Here is a 24471-nt window from a genome sequence, read left to right on the forward strand (position 1 = left end):
TTCAGTATAATCCTTTGTTCATCCTAAAAGTTTGGCTATATATTCAGTATTGTTGTTTATGAATAGCATTGACTTTAAGATTATAACTTGTTCTGGGCTTATTTTTATAAGCTCTACTACTTGATTTAAAATTATAATCTAAGTTTTTTCTCAAAACCTAGTAATAAACAAAACGATTTTTCCCCCAGTTAGATGGGGTGCTGTGGAAGAGAGCCAGTGAGACAAAAAGCATAAAATCAGAATATCAATTTGTACTGACAAATCATTTGGTTTTAAATTCTAAAGACATGTAGAATACATAAAGACCTGATGGCTTGATTAGCTCTTGTGGTGCAACTGAAGGAGCTGTCTCACAGACTCTTCATTTAAGGGGAACACTTTGATCTTTGCTCAAGTCAATTCATGAACATCAACTGACAAGACTGCATGAAACACCCGGATGGTTGGGTCCAAGCTCCAAGAAAACTATTTGGTTTCATTAAAGGCTTCCAGAAAAGGTGACCAAGACAGTCCTTTCAGAAGCCAACGGGAAAGGACTCTTTAAATTCTAGCATGCACAATGTATCACTGAGGGTTAATGCACATGTAAGCAAGAGTTGAGTATGGGAATACTTTTATCTAGTTTGTGACAAAAAGGAAAGCCTCATTTCAAGTTCACTCTCATTAAAGCACTGTAAGGCTCTTTCATTATACTGAAATTGTACATCAACAACCTCAGAGGCAGGAAAGACTAAGCTAAAAACATTTAAAATCAAAATAGTTGCAAATATGTTAAGCTTTGCATAAAAGAGAGTAAAGTATTAAGAAATTACTTGAACAGCTTTCTTTTCTACAGTTAATTTTTTAAATGTAGTTTGACCCCTTTTGGGAAAGGGACTATTTCAAAGGGCTCATTTTTGCATCCACCCCTGTCAAAGAAGGTCAGAAACACTCAAGTATAAAGTCACTGCACTGCTGTGGCACAAATAGTTTCTGCGGCTAAAATCAAACAAAGACCAATTAAACTAATCATAACGTTCCAGTGAACACAAGGAAGCTCACCTGGTATTTCTGGACTTCTTTCGTGAATTTTCAAATCTACTCAGTTCTCGGTATTATAATTACCTTGACCAAAATACTGTGAAATTACTGCTCTGATCTACTAATGGCTGCAAAAATCAAGTCGTTGTGGTTTCATGCCAAGGGGCCATAGAAAGGTGGCGCAACGATTTCTGACACAGAAGACAACTTCTGAAAACTCAAAAGGGAAAATTAACGGGATGTGGTTTACATTGCCAAAGACTGTTCATTAATTACCAATTTAATCACTGCTGGAGGCATGACATTACAAAAATCTGGCTGAAAGTTCTAATAGATTATGAAGACCACCTAAGAAGAGTGACCAGGAAATGTACAAAACAATTAATACTGTTTCACTGCTATCAAAGACACTCAGATTATTTTACATCAAGTGAAGCAAAGGAATTAGTAGCTTCACAGTGCCACCACTAGGAACTATAAATACAATAGCACACAATTAGTAATGCACATGTGACTTTTCATTCATGGCATATATCCTTGGGAAAGCCAGAACATGATAAGGAGAACAAAAGAAACATTAAAAAATGAAATGAATAAAGATTTAAACTCTACCTTTGTGCATGCTGAGCAATAACAGAATAGGCAATATAAATACAGCTCTTAGTAATGGTGATATCATCCTAGGATGTTCAACACTGCACTGAACAGCCATATGGAAAATGTCTGTGGCCATTAACAGTCGTATAAAATGTGTGTTCCTGATACTAAGACACCTAGTCCTAGCTTCATGCATTAAAGGCAATCTCAAATAAATAAGACTTTTAAGGCTAGGGGTTTGTGGCCACCTAATAGAAAAGATGCTTGAGGCTTTTTTTCCCCTCCTAACAACGCTAGTGTTTTGTGTGACTTTGAAGATATGCTAGCAAGCTAACAATATATTTTCTAAGAAGTCTAGTAGCCATTGTTAGGATAGCAGACTTCAACTTAAATTTAGACATAATAGATAAACTATTATTTAAATCATAATGAATAAAACCAATGCCTTGTACAGAGGTATTTATGCTGAACATAGAAGTACACTAGCATTCTTTCCCTATAAAATGCAACTACAAAAAAGATTAGCTATACATTTAAAGTGTCTTACTGGTCTGAAACGGATTATGTACATTAAATCTGTCAATTGTGTTGGAGGAAGAAATAAGGACTGTATTTTCATCTTAGTGCCCTGTGTGTAGACATTCAAGCTCATATAGAGAATAAAAGTACCTGAATATTTAAGACTATATTTTTTAAGGTTTTAAGACTTCTTTTTATATAACTGATGTTCTTTTCAAATTACAAATGCAAAGTTAACCTACTTCTTTCTGGAAACAGAACTGATAATAATGTACAATTAGGGAAAATAAAAATTTTAGCTTGACTTAACTTTAAAGCTTAGTTTTTAGAAGCTAGCCATTTAAAGATAACACAGCTAATTTTCATAAACATATTAGTATAATCTATCACATACCATTTTATGATGATACATACTTAGAACACATATATATATGAAAACTATGGAAAAAGTTTTTATCTATGAGGGATTACCAAAATGATGTTTAGTGTTTTTTACCAGTCGGATGGTAACTGCTTCTTTTGTTACCTGGAAAAGATCTAGTGATTTTATCTAAGTCTGCTATAATTATCAGCATGACAGATTAGTCCCATTTAAATCAATATTTTCCAATTAACACCAAAAATATAAGGTTGATGTCCCACTGCTTCATAGCAACAAAATACCTGTTAAAGGTTTAATTTGCAAAAGAGCAGCTTGCATTCTTTTGGTTTTTACCAAATAAGCCATTTGGATTCACTATCAAAGACCAGTTTAAAAAAAAGTCTCCATATCTTTTTCAATTACTAATCCTTGCAGTTTACTAAGGACTGATCAAACTGAAATTCCTTTCCCATATACACAGGTTTTTTTTTAGAAGATTCAAATATTCCTGCAAAGTTTTAAAGACAGATACTTCAAACCTTCCAGGACTTGCTGCCAACTTCAGTTGGATCCTGCTAAGTGAGGATGGACTCCTATGCCAGTTGATTGTAATAGCTCACTCACTATGCTCAGCCATTAAGTATCAGAGAGAAATGTTCAAGTCTGTTTTATAATAATGTTATAATTCTTTTTGCTACTTTCTTTTTAAAAAGTTTCAGATATGTATCAACTATCTGCAAACCACATTCTTATGCTACATAATTTACAGCTGAAAAAACTAAAAACAGGCATATTTGTAATTCACTGATCATAAAGCAATTAGACTAGACTGAAGAATCATTTCCTTTTAGACTTTCTATCTATAAAATAGAGTTTATTCTTTTAAAAAAATAAAAAATGGTAATTAAACATATGACACTGTTCTTCTGATAGGTTCAAAGTGCTTCATAAATATTCTAACAATTCCAAGGACTATAGGCAAGCAGCACGATTGTAATCCCTTAATTCTTTTAGTGTACTGATCCTAAACTTGAGCACGTCAAATGCAAACATGTCCGTTGGCTATCATATATAATTACAAAAACACTGTTAAATGCAATGGTGGATTTATTAGATGTATCTTTTAAGCACATATTTAAAAAATTCTAACACAAAGTAATAAGCAAAAGAGTCTGAAATAGACTAGCTTGTAAAATTCTGTTGTGCATTTCTTGGGGGAAAGTGGGGAATTAGGTAATAAAAATAAAAGAAAATATTTTCTTAAAAAAAGCTGTTAGATTTTTTTCAAAGTTTGAGTCTAAATATATTATATAATCAAGGAGCATCCTTTGGATTGTATAATGGCTAGACTATTAAACCTGCTAGACTCTTGAGTTGTACTTTGAAAAAAATTATTTTAAGTACATGTGGGAAACAATGAACAAAATGAATATCACACCTACACTTTATATTAGTAAAAATAACATGAAAGTTTTCATACAATAGAAATAGGAAGCAAATAAATATAAATCACAGAGATTCAGAGGAATGCAATCAGTTTCTTACAGAAAAATAATTTCAGCGAACACCTGAAGCAGCATGTAAAGGCAAAGGGACACAAATGAATCATGTAAACTACTTACCCTAAAAAAGATCTAAATGCATTATGTACTCATAACAAGTTCTCATTAAAACATGCAATGATAATCTTGACAAAAATTGAGAAAAATTAGGTTTACAATATCTCTTGGTTGCCTTTTAAGAGAAATTACAGCTCAAATTTTTCTTGAGGATAACTTAAGTAGAGTCTATATATAAGGATCCACCAGATAAGATTACAGGAGTTATTTTCAGTGCCTTAGAAACTGCTTCCTAGCCTTTCAGTGTAAAGCTATGTTAATTTATGTAAGAGAGAGTGTTTGGGAAAGTGATGTGCTTCAAAGCAGAGTTGGGAGCTGAACTCTAATCAGAGGTCACAGAACATAGGAAGAACAAGTGTGTGTAAGGATTTGGTGTATACACAGTATAACAACAAAGAAAGGTATCATAGTTAGAATTCAAGAATAGGAAGAAATGGTTGATGCAGGGGACCTTGAGTCCCAAAGTGACAAATATCACCTCTCTCACTGACTGAGAAAGGAGAATGGACACTTCGACTTTCTCTTCCCAGTGATAATCAATTCTGCTTTAAAGACCTTCACAGAAACATGTTTTTTTCCCTCTTTACAAATCTTTACTACCAAAAAAACTCCTTATAGCAACCAGAATTTGTCATGTTTTAGCTCATTTTTTATTAGTTGATTCAGAAGATATAAGAAATAACTTGTCACTGGTGGGGTGTGGCTGGGACACCATTTCACAACTGAGTCCCTCCAGCTGGGCAAATCTTCTGAAGCTGTCACTGAAGGTGAAATAAGAGGAAGAATAAGAGCGTGTAGAGAGGGCAGCAGGATCTTCAAGGCAAACTCAAAATAACCAAGCACCTGCCCTCACTGACCTCTAAAAGTTCACAGCAAATATTATTCTATAAATGATTAAGAGAATGCTGTAAAGAATAAAGATGGTGGCATGAGAGGTGAGACAGAAACCTCCTCCCAAAACCACATATAATATGAAAATATAGCAAATACATCAAATCTGGAAAGAGCAACAGGAAAGACGGCTGTGGCAGACTGTCTACGTCTGGGGGGAAAAAGCAGACCTCAAGGAAAAGAGTACAGTACGAAGGCTGTGATCTGGAGTCACCCAAGCTCTTCTGCCACCACAGCTCACAGGGGGAGGAAGAGAAATGGAGTGGGGAGGGGTGGAGGCTTAGGACTCCTGAAAATACAGCCCTGGAGATCAGCTCAGGGAGCATGGACCTATATTACATGGTGCTCTGGAGATAAGAGGGGCTGGAAAGCTAAGGAAAGTGGAATACTTGGAGAGACTGAGATTTCAGATGCTTGTGGGAAACAAGGATCCACATCTGGCCACTCTGGGACAAAACAAAGGCAGGCAGTCTGAAAGACTTCATAACAGTGAGAGGGCTGTGAAAGGGGCAAAGACTGCACAGAGCTTGCTGCTCAGGAGAAAGGAAAGGTGCACAAAACTGTCTGGGTGCACTCTGCTCAGCAGGTTGGGAACTTTCAAGAGGTTCAGGTGCTTCATCCCCCTGGCTGGCTACACAGCTCTGAGGCCCCCCCACCACGATATGCAGCCTAGGGCACATTCATCCCGGCCAGCACCAGCTCGCAAACTGGCTGTCCCCACCATGGGGCCAGGCCAAGAGGAGGGTGGCCCTGCCTACAGCAGATACAAACACAAAGAATAGAGGCTTCTCCCTAAATGTAAATGGTGTGAATGCACCAATCAAAAGACACAGAGTGACTGAATGGATAAAAAAAACAAGTCCTGTCTATATGCTGCCTACAAGGACTCACTTCAAACCCAAAGACAAACACAGACTAAAAGTGAAGGGATGGAAAAAGATATTTCATGCAACTAATAGGAAGAAAAAGCAGGAGTTGCAGGACTTGTATCACACAAAATAGACTTCTATACAAAGAAAGTAACAAGAGAAAAAGAGGGACATTACATAATGATAAAGGGGTCAGTCCAGCAAGAGAATATAACCATTATAAATATCTATGCACCCAACACAGGAGCACCTACATATGTGAAACAAATACTGACAGAATTAAAGGGGGAAATAGAATGCAATGCATTCATTTTAGGAGACTTCAACACACCACTCACTCCAAAGGACAGATCAACAAGACAGAAAATGAGTAAGGAAACAGAGGCACTGAGCAACACATTAGAACAGATGGACCTAACAGACATCTACAGAACACTCCATCCAAAAGCAGCAGGATACACATTCTTCTCAAGTGTACATGGAACATTTTCAAGAATAGATCATACACTAGGCCACAAAAAGAGCCTCAGTAACTTCAAAATGATGGAAATTGTACCAACCAAATTCTCAGACCACAAAGGTATGAAACTGGAAATAAATTATACAAAGAAAATGAAAATCCCACAAACACATGGAGGCTTAACAACATGCTCCTAAATAATCAATGGATCAATGAGCAAATAAAAACACAGATCAAGTAATATATGGAGACAAATGAAAACAATAACTCAATACTGCAAAATCGGTGGGACACTGCAAAGGCCGTGCTAAGGCGGAAGTATATAGCAATTCAGGCTTACTTCAGGAAAGAAGAACAATCCCATATGAACAGTCTAAACTCACAATTAACGAAATTAGTAAAAGAATAAATGAGGCCCAAAGTCAGTAGAAGGAGGCACACAATAAAGATCAGAGTAGAAATAAATAAAATCGAGAAGAATAAAACAACAGAAAGAATCAATGAAAGCAGGAGCTGGTTCTTCAAGAAAATAAACAAAATAGAAAAACCCCTAGCCAGACTTATCAAGAAAAAAAGAGAGTTTACACACATAAACAGAATCAGAAGTGAGAAAGGAAAAATCAATATGGACACCACAGAAATACAAAGAATTATTAGACAATACTATGAAAAATTGTATGCTAACAAACTGGATAACATAGAAGAAATGGACAACTTTCTAGAAAAATACAACCTTCCAAGACTGACCCAGAAAGAAACAGAAAATCTGAACAGACCAATTAACCAGCAATGAAATTGAATTGGTAATCAGAAAACTACCTAAAAACAAAACTCCTGTACCAGATGGTTTCACTGCTGAATTTTATCAAACATTTATTGAAGACGACATAGCCATCTTCCTTAAGTTTTCCAAGATAGAAGAGTGGGGGAATACTTCCAAAGTTGTTCTATGAGGCCAGCATCACTCTAAGACCAAAACCAGACAAAGTCACCACACACAAAAAAAAGAAAATGCATACCAATATCCCAAAAATGCTCAACAAACTATTAGCAAATCAAATTCAAAAATACATCCAAAAGATCATCCATCATGCTCAAATAGGATTTATTCCAGAGATGCAAGGATGGTACAATATTCGGAAGTCCATCAACATCATCCACCACTTCAACAAAAGGAAGGGCAAAAACCACATGATCATCTCCATAGATGCTGAAAAAGCATTTGACAAAATTCATTATCCATTCATGATAAAAACTCAACAAAATGGGTGCTGAGGGCAAATACCTCAACATAATAAAGGCCATATATGACAAACCCACAGCCAACATCACACATGAGAGTGAGAAGCTAAAAACTTTTCCTTTAAGGTAGGGAACAAGACAAGGATGCCCACTCTCCCCACTTTTATTCAACATAGTTCTAGAGGTCCTAACCACAGCAATCAGACAGCACAAAGAACTAAAAGGCATCCAGGTTGGCAAAGAAGAAGTTAAACTGTCACTGTTTGCAGATAACATGATATTGTACATAAAAAGCCCTAAAGAATTTACCCCAAAACTATTAGAACTAATAACAATTCAGTAAAGTTGCAGTATACAAAATTAGTACACATAAATCTGTTGCATTCCTATGTACTAATGGTGAACTAGCAGAAAGAGAAATCAAGAAAACAATTCCATTTACAACTACATCAAAAAGAATAAAACACCTAGAAATAAACCTAACCAAGTAAGTGAAAGACCTATACTCTGAAAACTACAAGACACTCATGAGAGAAATAAAAGATACCAGGAAATGGAAATATATCCCGTGTTCATGGATAGGCAGAATTAATATTGCCAAAATGGCCATCTACAAATTCAATGCAATCCCTATAAAATACCAATGGCATTCTTTATCAAACGAGAGCAAATATTTCTAAAATTCATATGGAACTATAAGAGACCCCGAATAGCAAAAGCAGTACTGAAAAGGGAGAATAAAGCTGGAGTGATTATGCTCCCTGATTTCAAGATCTATCGCAAAGCCACAGTAATCACGACAATTTGGTACTGGCACAAGAACAGACCCATAGATCAATGGAACAAACTAGAGAACCCAGATATAAACCCAAGCATATATGGTCAATTAACATATGATAAGAGAGCCATGGATATATAGCGGGCAAATGACAGCCTCTTCAGCAGCTGGTGTTGGCAAAACTGGACAGCTACATGCAAGAGAATGAAACTGGATCACTGTCTAACCCCATACACAAAAAGTAAACTTGAAATGGATCAAAGACCTGAGTGCAAGTCATGAAACTATAAAACTCTTAGAAGAAAACATAGGCAAAAATCTGAATATAAACATGAGCAACTTTTTCCTGAATGCATCTCCTTGAGCAAGGGATACAAAAGCAAAAATGATCAAATGGGACTACATCAAGCTAAAGAGCTTCTGTACAGCAAAGGACACCATCAACAGAGCAAAAAGGCATCCTAAACTATGGGAGAATATATTTATAACCAACATACCTGACACAGGGTTAACATAAAAATATATAAAGAATTCATATGCTTCAACACCCAAAAAGCAAATAACCTGATTAAAAAATGGGTAGATGATCCAAACAGACACTTCTCCAAAGAAGAAATTCAGATGGCCAACAGGCATATGAAAAGATACTCCACATCGCTAATTATCAGGGAAATGCAAATTAAAACCTCAATGAGGTATCACCTCACACCAGTTGAGATGGCTGACATAGAAAAGACTAGGAACAATAAATGCTGGCGAGGAACCTTTCTACACTGCTGGTGGGAATGTAAATTAGTTTAACCATTGTGGAAAGCAATATGGAGGTTGTTCAAAAAACTAAAAATAGAAATACTATTTCACTCAGGAATTCCACTCCTAGGAATTTACCCAAAGAAAACAAGTTCTCAGATTAAAAAAGACTTATGCACTCCTATGTTTATTGCAGCACTATTTACAATAGTCAAGATATGGGAGAACCTAAGTGTCCATCAGTAGATTAATGGTTAAAGAAGAAGTGGTACATATACACAATGGAATACTATTCAGCCATAAGAAGAAAACAAATCCTACCATTTGGAAGAACATGGATGGAGCTAGAGGGTAGTATGCTCAGTGAAATAAGTCAGGCAAAGAAAGACAAATACCAAATTATTTCCCTCATTTGTGGAGTAAAACACTAAGTAAAACTAAAGGAATGAAACAGCAGCAGACGCACAGACTCCAAGAAGGGACTAGCAGTTACCATAAGGGAGGGGTATGGGAGGGTGGATGGGGAGGGAGGGAGAAGGGGATTGAGGGGTATTATGATTAGTATACATGTTGTGTGTGGGGTCACGGGAAGACAGTGTAGCACAGAGAAGACAAGTAGTGACTGTGGCATCTTACTGCACTGATGGACAGTGACATTAGTGGGATATGGGGGGGACTTATAATATGGGTTAATGTAATAACCACAATGCTTTTCATGTGAGAACTTCATAAGTGTGTATATCAATGAAAGCTTAATAAAAAATTTTTAAAAAGAGGGAAAAAATTACTTGTCACTATTCCCTTCATTTATTCGTTGAACAAATTTTTACTTAACACTTGGTGCTGGGGATGCAAGGTTCCTGTTCTTAGAATAGTTCATAGTTGAGTAGGAGAAAGAGATGTGTAATTAGGTAATTATGTGGGATAAAGTCAGATGTAGAGATACATGTAACTCATTAGATTAAGATACAGGAAGGAGAATAATCTTTGCTTCTAGGAGCCATGACAGAGGTGCTCATAGAAGAGATATATATCCGTGGAACCTAACAAGAAAAAAAGAGCATTTCAGGGAGAGAATAGGAATGAAAAGAATATGCCACCTTTTTGCAAAGAACTTAGAAGAGCTGGAGTATAGTGTGAAAAATGGGAGAGAGGTAAAGTTGAAGGTAGTAAGGGAGGGGCACAAATTTGGAAGGACCTTGTAGGAGGTTAGGTAGTTGGGAAGTTTATTCTCCTGGGTAAATGAGAGATACCAGGTAAGATTTTGACCTTTATATACTCAAATTAGTACTTAAACTGTTTACCAATTTTCTTTTTATATTTTATAAGCCTGTCTTTCCTTATAAGTAGATCTTTGCTTTCAATCATTTAACAATTATCTGAATCCTCCTTACATTCTCACTCTCTTTCAAAGAACTAGTTACAAAAGACTCAAAAGCAGGGAACCTGTATTGAGTACATGGACACCTGTCCAGTGCACTTTATGATTCTATTTAAGTACTCTAACATCAATTATTAAAATAGTTCTATTCATTCTTCTTGGTATTCATCAGAAGGTCCTAAGTTAGTCATCCAAAAACAAAGTTCAGAAGGATAAATGATAGGAATCACTGAGCAAGTCTTAAATCACTGATCTCTTAAGAGTAAGTAAGAGTAAGTTCTTCAATAAACTCTTAAAGATTCAGGGTCAGTGACTCATTTAATCAAGACTTGAGGTCACTTCTGGATACTAACCACCTTTTTTTTCTTTCTTTTTCTTCTTCTTTTAATTCATGGGAATTCTTAGTTAAACTAAGAACACAAAAAGGAGTGGGTATCAGCAGGTATACGTTTCCCTCCCAGCAACTCAACTCAGTGCCAGAATATTTTATGAAGGGCAAGATAATTTTCAATGAATTTAAAAATAAGAACATGGTATATTAAGGTGCAAATTAAAGAGCATAAGCAAGTGAAAATAGTAGCAAACAGTTCACTAAATTAGAATGCCAGCTTTTTTTTTTCTTTCACATTAGACCTGCTTTTTATTTACCAGAAGTCTTTTGATCTCTCCAGAGTGAAAAGGATGCTGACACTTAAGTGGGGATGCTATTAGTCATGGTTTCCTTACCCCTATCACTTGTGGACACTTATTAATTTGAATGTTACACAGGGAAAAACATATTTTTGCTTCCATTTTAGAATTGGAAAAACAGATTGACAGACATTAAGTAATTTCCAGTTTTAGTATCACTTAACTCCAGAGATGAAATTGGGCATTTTCCCTTTTTCTTTTGTCAGCCAAGTTGGCCATACTACTTTTACAAAATATGGACAATACTGCTAAATAATTTCAATTTGTATGTATAATAGCTACCAGAAGTGATAGAGAAAATGATCAAATTAAGAAACTACTGTGTCCTTGGAAAATATATCAACCTGATATCACATTGTTTACTAAACTGAACATCTGAAAAACAAGGCAAGGTCTTGTGTATTTGTGAACCTGGACTTACCTGACATTTTACAGTCTCCTTCTTATCATTTCAATATCAGCTATAAGCCCCACATAGCTAGTGTCAAGTGTCAAAACTAGAGCAATAGTCCTAGGACGTACTAGTCCTAGCCAGAAACGATAACCAGACATAGAGAAACAGAAATAAGCCACACGCATAATGTTCAGTCCTAATGCTCAACACACAGAATCTGTGAGCATAATAAAATGGGTTGTTTTATGCCAATAAGGTCTGCAGCGATTTTCTTTATGCAGCAAAAGATAGCCTAAAAGAGGAAAGGTAGGGAAAATACCTTTGTGACTGGTTGAAGCAAAGTTTCATAAGCAATAGGTTACAACTTTGGGTAAGTGGGAAACAAATGGAACACAGTGACCAGCCTGGCACGGAGCTGGCTAGCTATGCAGCATGGAGTGAGTGGCTACTTCTGGGAAATACTCCAACTGATAAATGAATATAAGACAACTGATTCAAGTCACATTGGTGGCAGTCAAAGGAACAATGAGATTTTTTGTGATATACCATGATTACTATTAATCAGTCACAAACAGTCATAAAGAATTTTATGTCTTCTCAATGTGAACAGGACTGCTATTATTGAATCTGCCACTTATTCTACACTTAGGCACAAACTAGTATCACCAACTGTAAAAGTGAAGAGTTCTTTCTTTGTCTCTCTCCTTAAAACACACACATCTTAGAGATAATGAAATCTAATACCAGTTTAAATGGAATGGCTTTATGGTTTTTAAGTTTGGGTATACTAAGAAAACAATCTGCTAAAAATATCTTTTTTGAATACCAAAAGTATCCCTAGTTTAAAATAGTTTTCTTAACATGTCATGTTTTTAAAACACAAAGAACAAAGGGAAAAAACCCTTTAGCCATCTGTTATTCTATCTCCTGGGATAAACATTATTAATATTTTGATGATATTCTTTCCTGTTCTTTTCAATGCATACATAAAAACACAATCTCTATTATTTAAAAATGGAGTTCTTATGCCATATACTATTTTATATCTTTCTTTTTGTACAAAATGACCTTGTGAGCACTTTCCTATATCCTTTCAAACATTATTGAAAAGGTAATTTTTAATGGCAACATACCAAGTATATATATGTAATGATTTATTTGTTTATTCCCCTATTTTGGGCAATTACCATTTTGTAATTGTTGCTATCACAAGCTTTGTATAACATTGTGATTAATACTTGTATATCAATCTTTGTTAGTGGAATTATTAAAAGAGAATGGCATTTCTTGATCAATTCTAATTGTTTTCCAGAAAGGTATAGCAAGTTACATGCTACTAGCAGTGGAAAAGAGTTTCTGACTCAATAAAACATCACCAGCATGTTTTTTAAAATCCAAGTTACATATTTTACAGATATATTAAGATGTCACAGTCACAGAATAAGAGATATTTTGGTATAGTAACCAAACTCTGCTGTTGAATTTACACAAGTATAATTTAGCTAAAAGTTTAAATTTTATTTGGGAAATAAAAACTGTAAATAAAATTACTGTTGCCTTAAAGAGAAGAGATGACCAATGATATATATGTTCAAAGTTTGAAGTAATAAATGAATAAATTGAATGAAAGAATAATCAGCTTTTAAAAGTCAGTACACTTGACTTCTAAGCCTAGTTTACCACTGTCTACAACCCTAAGTAAGTTCAAACACCCTTTCCTAACTCATTTTCTTAATATTATAATAGATACAATAATAGTATCTATTCTACTTCAAAAGGATATCAGAAAAATAAACAGGAAGGAAATAAAAGTCAATGCTTTGAAAACAATCTCTGAAATCAAATTGTCTAAGTTCAATTCATGGCTCTGTTACCTCCTAGTTGTGCACTCATGGGCAATTCATTAATTTGTGTGTCAGTGTTCTCAACTGTAAAATAGTAATAATAATACTTAACTCATAAAATTGTTATGGAGATTAAAAGAGAAAATCCATGTGAAAATAGAATCCGGCTTGACACACAATAAGTACTCAATAAACATTAGATTATAGTAATTAATACATGTAAAATTTAAACACAGGTAAAGTAATGGGTTTTTAAAAACTCCTTGGTGGACAGATCACTTAAATCTCAAGTATTCTAAATTTAAAATCAGTACACTTGGAAAATACAGAGCTATCAATTTTCAATAAATTTTAGAGCCTAAAAGAGTTATTAATCAAAGTTTATTGCAAATAAAATATAGTATCAACAAAATAACCTTCTTAAAGACAGTATTCTTTCTGTGGCTGTTCACTTGACTAGATCCTTCTCACCCATCAAATTTTAGTTAAAATATTCCTTCCTTATTTCACTCAATCCCCTGCTACTCAAATTATCCTCTACTATATCATGTAGTCTGCACTCTCTGCTGTTATCTTATCTATTTATTATTATTTGTCTGTTCTCACTAGACTGTAAATTCCATGAGGGAAGATACTTAGTCTTTTCTGTCATTATGAATATACTCAGTTCAGACAGTCAGTATATATCTGGCATATGACCAAATCAATGAATTGATGGTATAATAAATGGCTAGATACTGAAGGAGTGGGCATAAAGCTGGCTCTAAATTTCTTCCTTGGAAAGAATGGCCCTCCAGATTAGTGTTTCTCAAAAATTTTTATCATGACCCAGTTAAAAATACATTTTATATCAACATGCAGTAAACACACATATCCACATAACTAAGACATGTTTCACATAAATATACTATGTGTACAATTGTGTGATAAATTCTGGTATTTTTTATTTCACTCTTTTCTATTGAAGCCTGAAAAACAATGCTAAAGGCCAGAGGTTATTAAGGTGGTAGCTGAAAAATATTTTTAAAAGCATGCATGGGAGGGAAGAAATGAAACTGTCTTTGTTCATAGATGACTGATCATCTATGTAGAAAATCTGAAAGAACTGGGAAAAAAAAAACTTTTAGAATTGAAAAGCAACTGTAGCAAGATTATAGGACACAAGGTTAATATACAAGACAATTGCTTTCCTATATACCAGCAATGAACAAGACGAATTTCAAATAAAAACACAATACCATTTGCATTGTCACCCCAGAAAATAAAAAGCTTAAGTATACATCTAACAAAATATGTGTAAGATTGATAAAAGGAATGCTATAAAACCTTGTAACAAAACCAAAGAACGAAATAAATGGAGAGCTATTCCATGGTTATGTATAGGAAGACTCGATATTGTCAAGATGTCAGTTCTTTCCAACTTGATCTTTAGATTCAATGTAATCCCAAAGAAAATACAAATAACAATTGAAACTCAACAATAAGAAAGTAACCAGATTAAAAAATGGGCCAATTATCATCTTACTACACTGATGGACAGTGACTGCAATGGGTTATGGGTGGGGACTTGATAATATGGGCAAATGTAGTAACCACATTGCTTTTTCATGTGAAACCTTCATAAGAGTATATATCAATACCTTAATAAAAAATTTAAAGAAAAAAAGAAGGGCCAATTACCACTCATATGGGACCACAAAAGACTCCAAGTAGCCAAAGCAATCCTGAGAAAAACAAAGCTGGGGGTATTATATGTCCTGATTTCAAGCTATACTACAAAGCTATAGTAATTAAAACAGTATGGTACTTGCACAAGAAAAGACCTGTAGATCAATGGAGCACAACAGACAGCCTAGATATAAACCCATACATATATGGTCAACTAATATATAATAAAGGAGCATGAATATACAATGGGGAAAAGACAGTCTCTTCAGTGACTGGTGTTGGGAAAAATGGAGAGCTAAATGCAAGAGAATGTAACTTGAAATGGAGTAAAGGCCTAAATGTAAGTTATGGAATCATAAAACTCTTAAAAGAAAACAGGTAAGAAGCTCTTGAAAATAAATATGAGCAATTTTTTTCTGGACACATCTCCCCAGACAAGGGAAACAAAATAAAAAATGAACAAGTGGGACCACATCATACTAAAAAGCATACCGTACAGCAAAGGATACTATCAGCAGAACAAAAAGGCAATCAACAGTATGGGAGAATATATTTATAAATAATTTATCTGATAAGAGGTTAACATCCAAAATATATAACAAACTCATATGACTCAACACACACACACACACACACACACACACACACAAACAATTAAAAAAATAGGTGGAGGACCTGACAGAGATTTTTCCAAAGAAGAAATACAAATGGCCAACAGGCACATGAAAAGATGCTCCACATCACTAGTATGATAGGAAAATGCAAATCAAAACCATAATGAGATATTACCTCACACCAGTTAGGATGGCCATCATTCAAAAGACAAGATATAACAACACATCCTTGGCAAGGATGTGGTGAAAAGGGAACCTTCCTACACTGTTGGTGGGAATGTCAATTGGTGAAGCCACTTTTGGAAAGCAGTATGGAGGTTCCTCAGAAAGATAAAAACAGAAACACCATATAACCCACTAATTCTCTTTTAGGAATTTACCCAAAGAAAGCAAGATCTCAGATTCAAAAAGACATATGCACCCCTATGTTTATTGCAGCACTATTTACAATAACCAATATATTGAAGAAACCAACATGTCTATCAATAGAAGAATGGATAAAGAAGATGTGATACATATACACAATGGAATATTATTCAGCTATTAAAAAAAGAACTCGTTCTATTTGCAACAACATGGATGGACCTAGAAGGTATTGTGCTAAGTGAAATAAGCTATGTGGAGAAAGACAAATACCGTATGATTTCACTTATTTGTAAAATCTAAAAACAAAACAAACAAAAGTGCACAAAATAGCAGTAGATCCACAGACACTGAGAAGTGATTGGTGGTTACTGTTGGGAATGGGCTGGTGTGGATGGGGAGACTGAGGGAGATAAAGGGGCATAATCTCAATCATAATTTAAGCTGATTATGGGGATGGCAGTTCAGCATGGAGAATATAGCCAAAGATTCTGTAACATCTTCCTATGTTGACAGATTGTTATTGCACTAGTTGGGGTGAGGATTTAGTAATGCTGCTAACTGTTGAAGCACTGTGTTACATACTTAAAACCAATATAAGATTGTATATTAACTATATGTCAATTAAAAAAATGAGCCAATTACATTAACAGACATCTCTTCAAAGATTTACAGATTGTAAAAAAGCATATGAAAAGATACTCTACATCACATGTCATCAGGGAAATGCAAATTAAAACAGTGAGATACCACTAAATGCCTATTAGAATGGCCAAAATCTAGAACACTGACAACACTCAGTGTTGGCAAGAATATAAAGCAAAAGAACTGTCACTCATTGCTGGTGGGAAAGCAGAATAGTACAGCAACTTTGGAGACAGTTTGGTGATTTCTCACAAAAGTAAACATACTTTTACCATATGATCCAGCAATCACACTCCTTTATATTTATCCAAAGGAATAAAAAACTTATGTCTATACATAAACCTGCACATGAACGTTTATAGCAGTTTGTTCACAATTGCCCAAACTTGGAAGCAACTAAGATGTCCTTCAGTAGGTGAATGGATAAACTGTGGTACATCCAGACAAGGGTATATTACTCAGCACAAAAAAGAAATGAGCTATTAAGCTATGAAAAGACAAGAAGGAACCTTAAATGAATATTACTAAGAAAAAGAAGTGAATCAGGAAAGGCTACATACTGTACAATTATATGGCATTCTGGAAAAGGCAAAATTATGGGACAGTAAAATTATCACGTTGCCAGAGACTAGGGATAAGGGGAGGGATGACTAGGTAGAATATACAGGATTTTTAAGACAGTGAAAATACTCAATATTATAACATAATGATGGACATGTATCTTTATATGTTTGTCAAAACTCATAAAATATACAACACCAAGAGTGAACCATAATATAAACTATGGACTTTGGTTGATTATAATGTGTCAATGTATGTTTATCAGTGTAACAAATGTATCCCTCTGGTGGGGGATGTTAAGTGGGGGAGGCTACATGTGGGGACACAGGTCATACAGGAAATCTCTGTAACTTCCCCTCAATTCTGCTATGAGTCTAAAACTGCTCTAAAAAAATAAAACCTTAATTAAAAAAAAAAGAAGCCTGCAGTTTTGTGTATATGAGTTTGGTGGTAGGGCAAGCTTGCCATAGTTTTCAGATTCATGAAGAGGTTCATGTCTTCCTACATTTAAAGGCTTCTATTATTATGTGTTCACTATTATCTGTGATGCACTACACAAAAATAAGTATAAAAATGTCATTTAACATAGAGATGGCAATATATGATAGGAGAGAGCATTGACTCTGCAATCTAATAAGGTTCAGGTTCAACTCCTGGATTCATCATTTACTAACACTGCAACTTTGTACAACATACCTTACCTATTAGCCTTAGTTTTCTTATCTGGAAGTAGTTTGAATATCTATTTCATGGGGATAAGTAAAATAAAAATTATGTGAAAAACACCCATTATAGTACCTGAAATATATAGTAGTTAATAAATGGTAGGCATCATTATTATATTCTAATATTTCCAAAAATATAACCTCCATGGACAAAATAGTTTTAAACAAAGTAAAACTAAATTATAAAATGTAAATGAACAAAAAATAGATTATTCATATACATGTAGAAATTATATTCCAGGGTCTTACTTTTCCTCATAGCTAACACTACTGTGTACGAATAATTACATTATGCTCTTTCAGGTGAATTTATAGGTTCAATCAAATGTACCAAGTACCCACAATTTATCAGTTCAACAAAAGTACCAAGGTATGAATTTATCACTTCACTAAATGTACCAAATATACAGTCTGTTGAAAAATAATTTAGCAAAAAATAAATAAACTTCACCATCCCTACTATGATTACAATGAACATCTTATATATATTTTTTTTATCCAGTGTTCCTCACATCACTTAGCTGCCTGTTGCACAGTATTGTGGCTGTGTTTGTATTCTGCTTATTCCCTGCCTTTAAAGCTGCATCTCTTCTTGCTTGCTCAAGCAGAACTCTTGCTCTTTCTTTAAGTTCTTCTTGTCTGGATAACATCCGATGCTAAAAGCAAAGATACAGAATTAGAAGCCAGAAAAAAAAAGCATTTAATCTACATTTATAAACTAATCAATGGTTATATAATCTGTCAAAATAATAGAGGTCAGGAATAAGATTTTAGTTTTATGAGATTATCTGCAGAAAGTATTGTTGTTGATTAGAAACTAGAATGAATACCTAAATCTTGACATACAGGAAATACATCTTTATTGCCTAAAATTGGATTAAATTTAATTACATTTTTATTAAGACATTCTCATAGGGTCTAAGGTCCACATGTATATTATATGCAATCTTTATATTTATTAACCACAATATAATCTGGTAAAAACATACTTAAAAGTTCCCAATTTTATTTTTATAGTCCTATAGAATTGATAACAAGGTGTCTTCCAAATTTGTATGTTGAAAGATATTAAATACTTGTGGAAATAATCTTTTTAATTCTTGATAATTAATATTTATAGAAAATTCAAAGTTATATTTTGTTAAAAAAAAAGTAAAATTTCTTCATTGCTTACTTTCTTACAACAAAACAATAAGCACATTAGAATTGGAAGAGTATTTTCCTGGATTAATTTGTAATTTTTTAACATATTTTTAAAGAACAGACAGGGACCACCAATGGAAATCAGTTCTTAAGTGGTAGCATTAACCCAAGCACAAATATCCATTTCTATCACTCTGATACTTAATTTTCTTTCCTTTCCTTTCATTGTATAGTTTTGGTTGAGTTCTGAGTAGCATTCATGGTCAGGAAAAAGATCATATACAGTAAACCTATTTATTTGGCATAATATGAAAATTCAAAAAAGATTTAGGACAATTTTTAGGTCTCTTTGCTCTTTGTATTTTAATATAACAATTTTTAAACCTTTTCTTGTAATCTTAGGGAAGATTTTTTAAAAGTGTACACTTCAATGGTTTTTAGTATATTCACAAGGTTGTGAACCATCAATGCTATCTAACTCCAGAACATTTTCATCACCAAAGGTTTTAAGAGTATTAAGCAAAAATCTTTACTAGATATAATTGGAATGTATGTGATAATGATAGATTTTTATGCATATTGATAGGACATAATACAATTGGTCACTGCATTCAAACTGGTTACAAATCAACAGTTTCTCAAAAACAAGCAAAATTAATTAAATGAACACTGAATCTGAAGTCAAAACATAAGGCTGCTAATCCTTCTTCCACTAATAATAATCAACACAATACTGAGCAGGTCACTTAAAAACTATCATGTATTCCACGATATGATGTTAAAAAGCTTTAAAGTCAGATAGACCTGGGTTCAAATACTAATTTCATCACTTAATTGTAGGTAACTTACTTGTTCTCTAAGCATCAGTTTCCTCACTTATAAAATGGGGATTAAAAAAAGACCAACTCTCATAAGGATATTGCAAAGATTAAGAGAAAGAAATGTAGTAAGCTCTGGATAAATTTTAACTATTTCTGTATTTTTAAAAAAGCTCTCAATTTCCTCACCTTTGAAATTAGAAATTTATTCCTTAAAATCCTATTTGTTCTAAAATTTGTGATTACTTAGATCATTTTAAAGATCCTACTAGTTCTAAATTGTGTGATTCTACAGTCATTTAGAGACTCCAAATCAGCTACACAGACAGTGAAAAACTGCTTTGGCATTAAGAGTACACAAACAGAAATTTTTTTCCTGACTATAAATGCAACTCAAATTCATCATAGAAATTTTAAAAAATATATGAAAACATAAAGAAGAAATATGAAAATAGTGGGAAGCATCATACTTCCTGGTTTCAGACTATATCATAAAGCAGTAGTAACCAAAACAATATGGTTTTGGCATTATAAACAGATACACAGATCAATGGAACAGAATAAAGAGCCCAGAAATAAACACATGCATATATGGTCAGTTAATTTATGACAAAGGATCCAAAAATATACAACGGGGAAAGGATAGTCTCTTCAATAAATGGTGTTGAAAAAAACAGGAGAGAGATAATGCAAAATAATGAAATGAGACTACTATTTTACAGCATACACAAAAATTAATTCAAAGTATTTTGAAGATGTGAACAGTAAGACCCAAAACCATAAAACTCCTAGAAGGAAACAGGTGATAAGCTCCTTGATATTGGTTTTGGCAATGATTTTTTGTATTTGACACCAAAAGCAAAGGCAACAAAAGCAAAAATGAACAAATGAAACTACACCAAATAACAAGGCTTCTCCACAGCAGAGGAAACCATTAACAAAATGAAAAGACAACCTAATGAAGGGGATAAAATATTTGCAAATCATGTATCTGATAAGGGGTTAATATCCAAAATTAAAGATTTTATACAACTCAGTAGAAAAAAGAAAACCCCAAACAGTCCAATTAGAAAATGGGCACAGGATCCTAACACACATTTTTCCAAAGACATACGGGTGGCCAACAGGTACCGGAAAAGGTACTCAACAAAACTAATGATCAGGAAATGCAAATCAAAACGACAATGAGATATCATCTTACACCTGTGAGAATGTCTGTTATCAAAAATACAAGAAATAACAAGTACTGATGAGGATGTGGGGAAAAGGGAAACCCTATACATTGTTGATGGTGAAATGGTGAATTAGAAAACAGTATGGAGGATCCTCAAAAATTTTAAATAGAACTACTGTATGATCCAGCAATTCTACTTCTGGATATTTATCTTCTGGAAACAGAGATTGTATCAAAAAGATATCTGACCATCATATTCACTGGAGCATTCATTATTTACAATAGTCAAGATATGGAAACAACCTAAGTGTCCATTGATGGATGAATGGATAAAGAAGTTGTGATAAACATAAGCACACACACACACATACATATACACACACATATTATTCAGCCATAAAAAAGAATGAAGTCTTGCCAATTGTGACAACAGGGATGGATTTTGAGGGCATTATGATAAATGAAATACCATATGATCTCACTTACATGTGGAATCTAAAAACAAAATAAGAACCAAAAACAAATCAAAACAAAACAAACTCAGAGATACAGAAAACAGATTATTGCCAAGGCTCGGATGGTACTAGGGGGACAAATGGGTGAAGGGGGTAAAAAAGCATAAACTTCCAGTTACAAAATAAGTAAGTCTGGGGATGTAATGTATAGCATAGTGACTACAGGTAATATTACCATGTTGCATATTTGAAAGTTGTTAAGAGATCTTCAAAGTTCTCATCACAAAGAAAAAATTTTCATAATGACATATGGTGATAAATGTTAACTAGGCTTATTTTGGTGATTATTTCACAATGTATATAAATATTTAATCATTATGTTATACACCTGAAACCAGTATGATGTTATGTATCAATTATACCTCAATGAGAGAAAAGAAAAAAATTTTTAAATAAAAAATAAAATAAAGATAATAGCAACCCTGGCACGCAGGTATAATCACTGTAGAATTATGCTTTTTTCCACTTAATATTCTATTATGAGCATTTTCTCATGTCCTTAAATATTTTTTTAAAACATGATTTTAAATTGTTTACCTAGCATTCTATTAATATGGATACATCATATTTTAACTTGTCTTACATTATTGGATATTTAGATTGCTTAAAATTTTTCACTATCATAAACAAAGCTTTTATATAAATATTTTTATATGTAAATTCTTAAATATAGTTTGATTATCTCAGGAAAAATTCCTGGAGGTAGAACCTAAGGAGATAAACATTTTTAAAGGAATTGATGTATACTGCTAAATTGCTCTTTGGTAAAGCTGACTGCTTTATATCTGGGTTATGATTATTTTTAGTGCTATTATAGTAAAAAATGAAGAGACATTGTAAACATAAAGTTTAGAACCACAGACTTTGGAGTCAGACAAAGCTGGTTTTGAATTTGAATCTTAACACTTATTATATGATCTTAGGCAACTCTGTAAACCCCAGTTTTCCCTTATATAAAATAGGACTCAACTACTTATCTCATGGATTGTAAAATTTAAGAGAGATATGTATAAGATACATAATGGTAGTCACATGTATTAGCCACTCAAATGGATATTATGGCTTTGTTAAGTCTATGTGGATATATTAAATTATCAAATTTCTTCTAATCTAATGCCATTAATTATACTATTATTTTATGAACTAAGGAAGAACACTGTCAGTTAAGCTCAAACATATTATCTATTGTATATAATATCTTGATTTCAGAGAAAGTGTAAAAAGATGTGTATGTTAGAGCTGATGAAACACAATATATGAAAGAAAAACAAAATTTTAGTTGTCCAAAATTTAACTGCAATATACAAAAAATCTCTATCAAATATTAGCACCCATGTTACAATTTTTGGTGTCAGGCAATAGTTTTGCCAAAAAAACCTCTTCTGAAGATTTACTCTAAGCAAAATTTTGACTAATAAACCGATGGCCAATATATAAACATAGATGGAGTTGTAAAAAAGATGCTGTTTCTATCATCCTGTGGATTTACCATACATCACTTAAGTCATCTGAATAGAATCACAGCATGATAGAGCTTTTGAGCTAAAAGTGCTCTCAGAGATTATTTTACTTAATGTATGTGGAAAATAAGATTTAAGAAAATGCAATAGCTAGCAAACATGTCATATTGATAATTACCAGCAGAGCCAAGATGAGAATTCAGGTTTCCAAAATGAGAATCCTAGGCCAGAGTAGGTTTAAAATATATATATATATATTTTTTACTTTTGTGGGGAGGTGTTTATTTGAATTTCTTGAGGATAAATATACAGCCATTAGGCAAGATTCAATGTTTTTTTTTTTTTCAAATGCCAAAGAAATTTTATTTTAAGGGAACGACAATGTATATCCTAAAGTCCTGGGACAACCCAGAGAAAACATTCTTCAAAAGATTCTACAAGTGCTTCATTCTTCTCTAATTGCTTCTTAGTTCTTCTTCCTCTTTTTTTTTAAATTAAGGTATCATCGATGTACAATCTTATGAAGGTTTCACATGAGCAACACTGTGGTTTCAACATTCACCCACTTTACAAGTACCCCCCACCCCACTGTGGTCACTGTCTATCAGCGTAGTAAGATGCTACAGGGTCACTACCTGTCTTCTCCATGCTATACAAAGTAGTTTTAATTTTTAAACATTAATCAATTTCTAGATTTAACTAATCTCATTTACCTAAAAAGTCTGGACTGTAAGAAAAATCTGTATTGGATATCAGAATTTAGGCACACCAAATCCTGCAACTGTCAATCCTAGGTGTTTACCAATTATCTACTATATATGGACACTATGTTACCTGAAAGCTTCTTTGTCCTGAAAGTTAAAGTAGTTAGAACCTTTTGAGATTTTGATTAGAAGAAAAAGGGCTTGCTTTGTTAGCTACTACATTTCTTTGATTCTAAAATGCATAGTTTTTCTTAGCACCTCTGAAAACGTAAAATTGATGGCATCTTAAAATCTCTGTCAAACATTTTAAAATCTGTCAGACGCAGTAGTCAAAACACAGTCTACAGACAACACCTACATATGCATGTGCTTGATTATTTCTGGTGGCAAGATTGCAATTCTCTGATGTTTCAGTTAATAACTAACCACTTGAGCACTATTTGAGAATGGAAGATAATTCCAGGTTATTGTATGAAAATCCTTTGTTGGGACCTTCTGGTAAGCAAGAAAGTGCTATTATTGAGATTATTGAGAAGAAAATCCCAGAGACAATTGTGGAGAAATGCTGTAATATATAAGTTCTCAAACTTTTGGTCTCAGAATCTCTTTACATGCTTAAAAATTACTGATGATTGACAGAAGTTTTTGCTTATGTAGGTTATATCT

The 24471-nt window shown here is 33.7% G+C and overlaps 1 protein-coding gene across 10 annotated transcripts in view; it reads right to left on the reverse strand.

Annotated features, from left to right (window-relative positions):
* The window catches only part of EHBP1 (EH domain binding protein 1), a 433785-nt gene that overhangs the window by 70033 nt on the left and 339281 nt on the right, over positions 1-24471 (reverse strand). For all 10 annotated transcript variants that reach the window (XM_073212603.1, XM_073212598.1, XM_073212633.1 and 7 more), the window contains one exon: positions 18504-18647. In XM_073212603.1, coding sequence (XP_073068704.1) covers positions 18504-18647 — 144 coding nt within the window. The remainder of the gene's footprint in view (positions 1-18503; positions 18648-24471) is intronic.

The sequence above is a fragment of the Manis javanica genome, chromosome 1, assembly GCF_040802235.1.
Source record: "Manis javanica isolate MJ-LG chromosome 1, MJ_LKY, whole genome shotgun sequence".
In the NCBI taxonomy this organism is placed as follows: domain Eukaryota; kingdom Metazoa; phylum Chordata; class Mammalia; order Pholidota; family Manidae; genus Manis; species Manis javanica.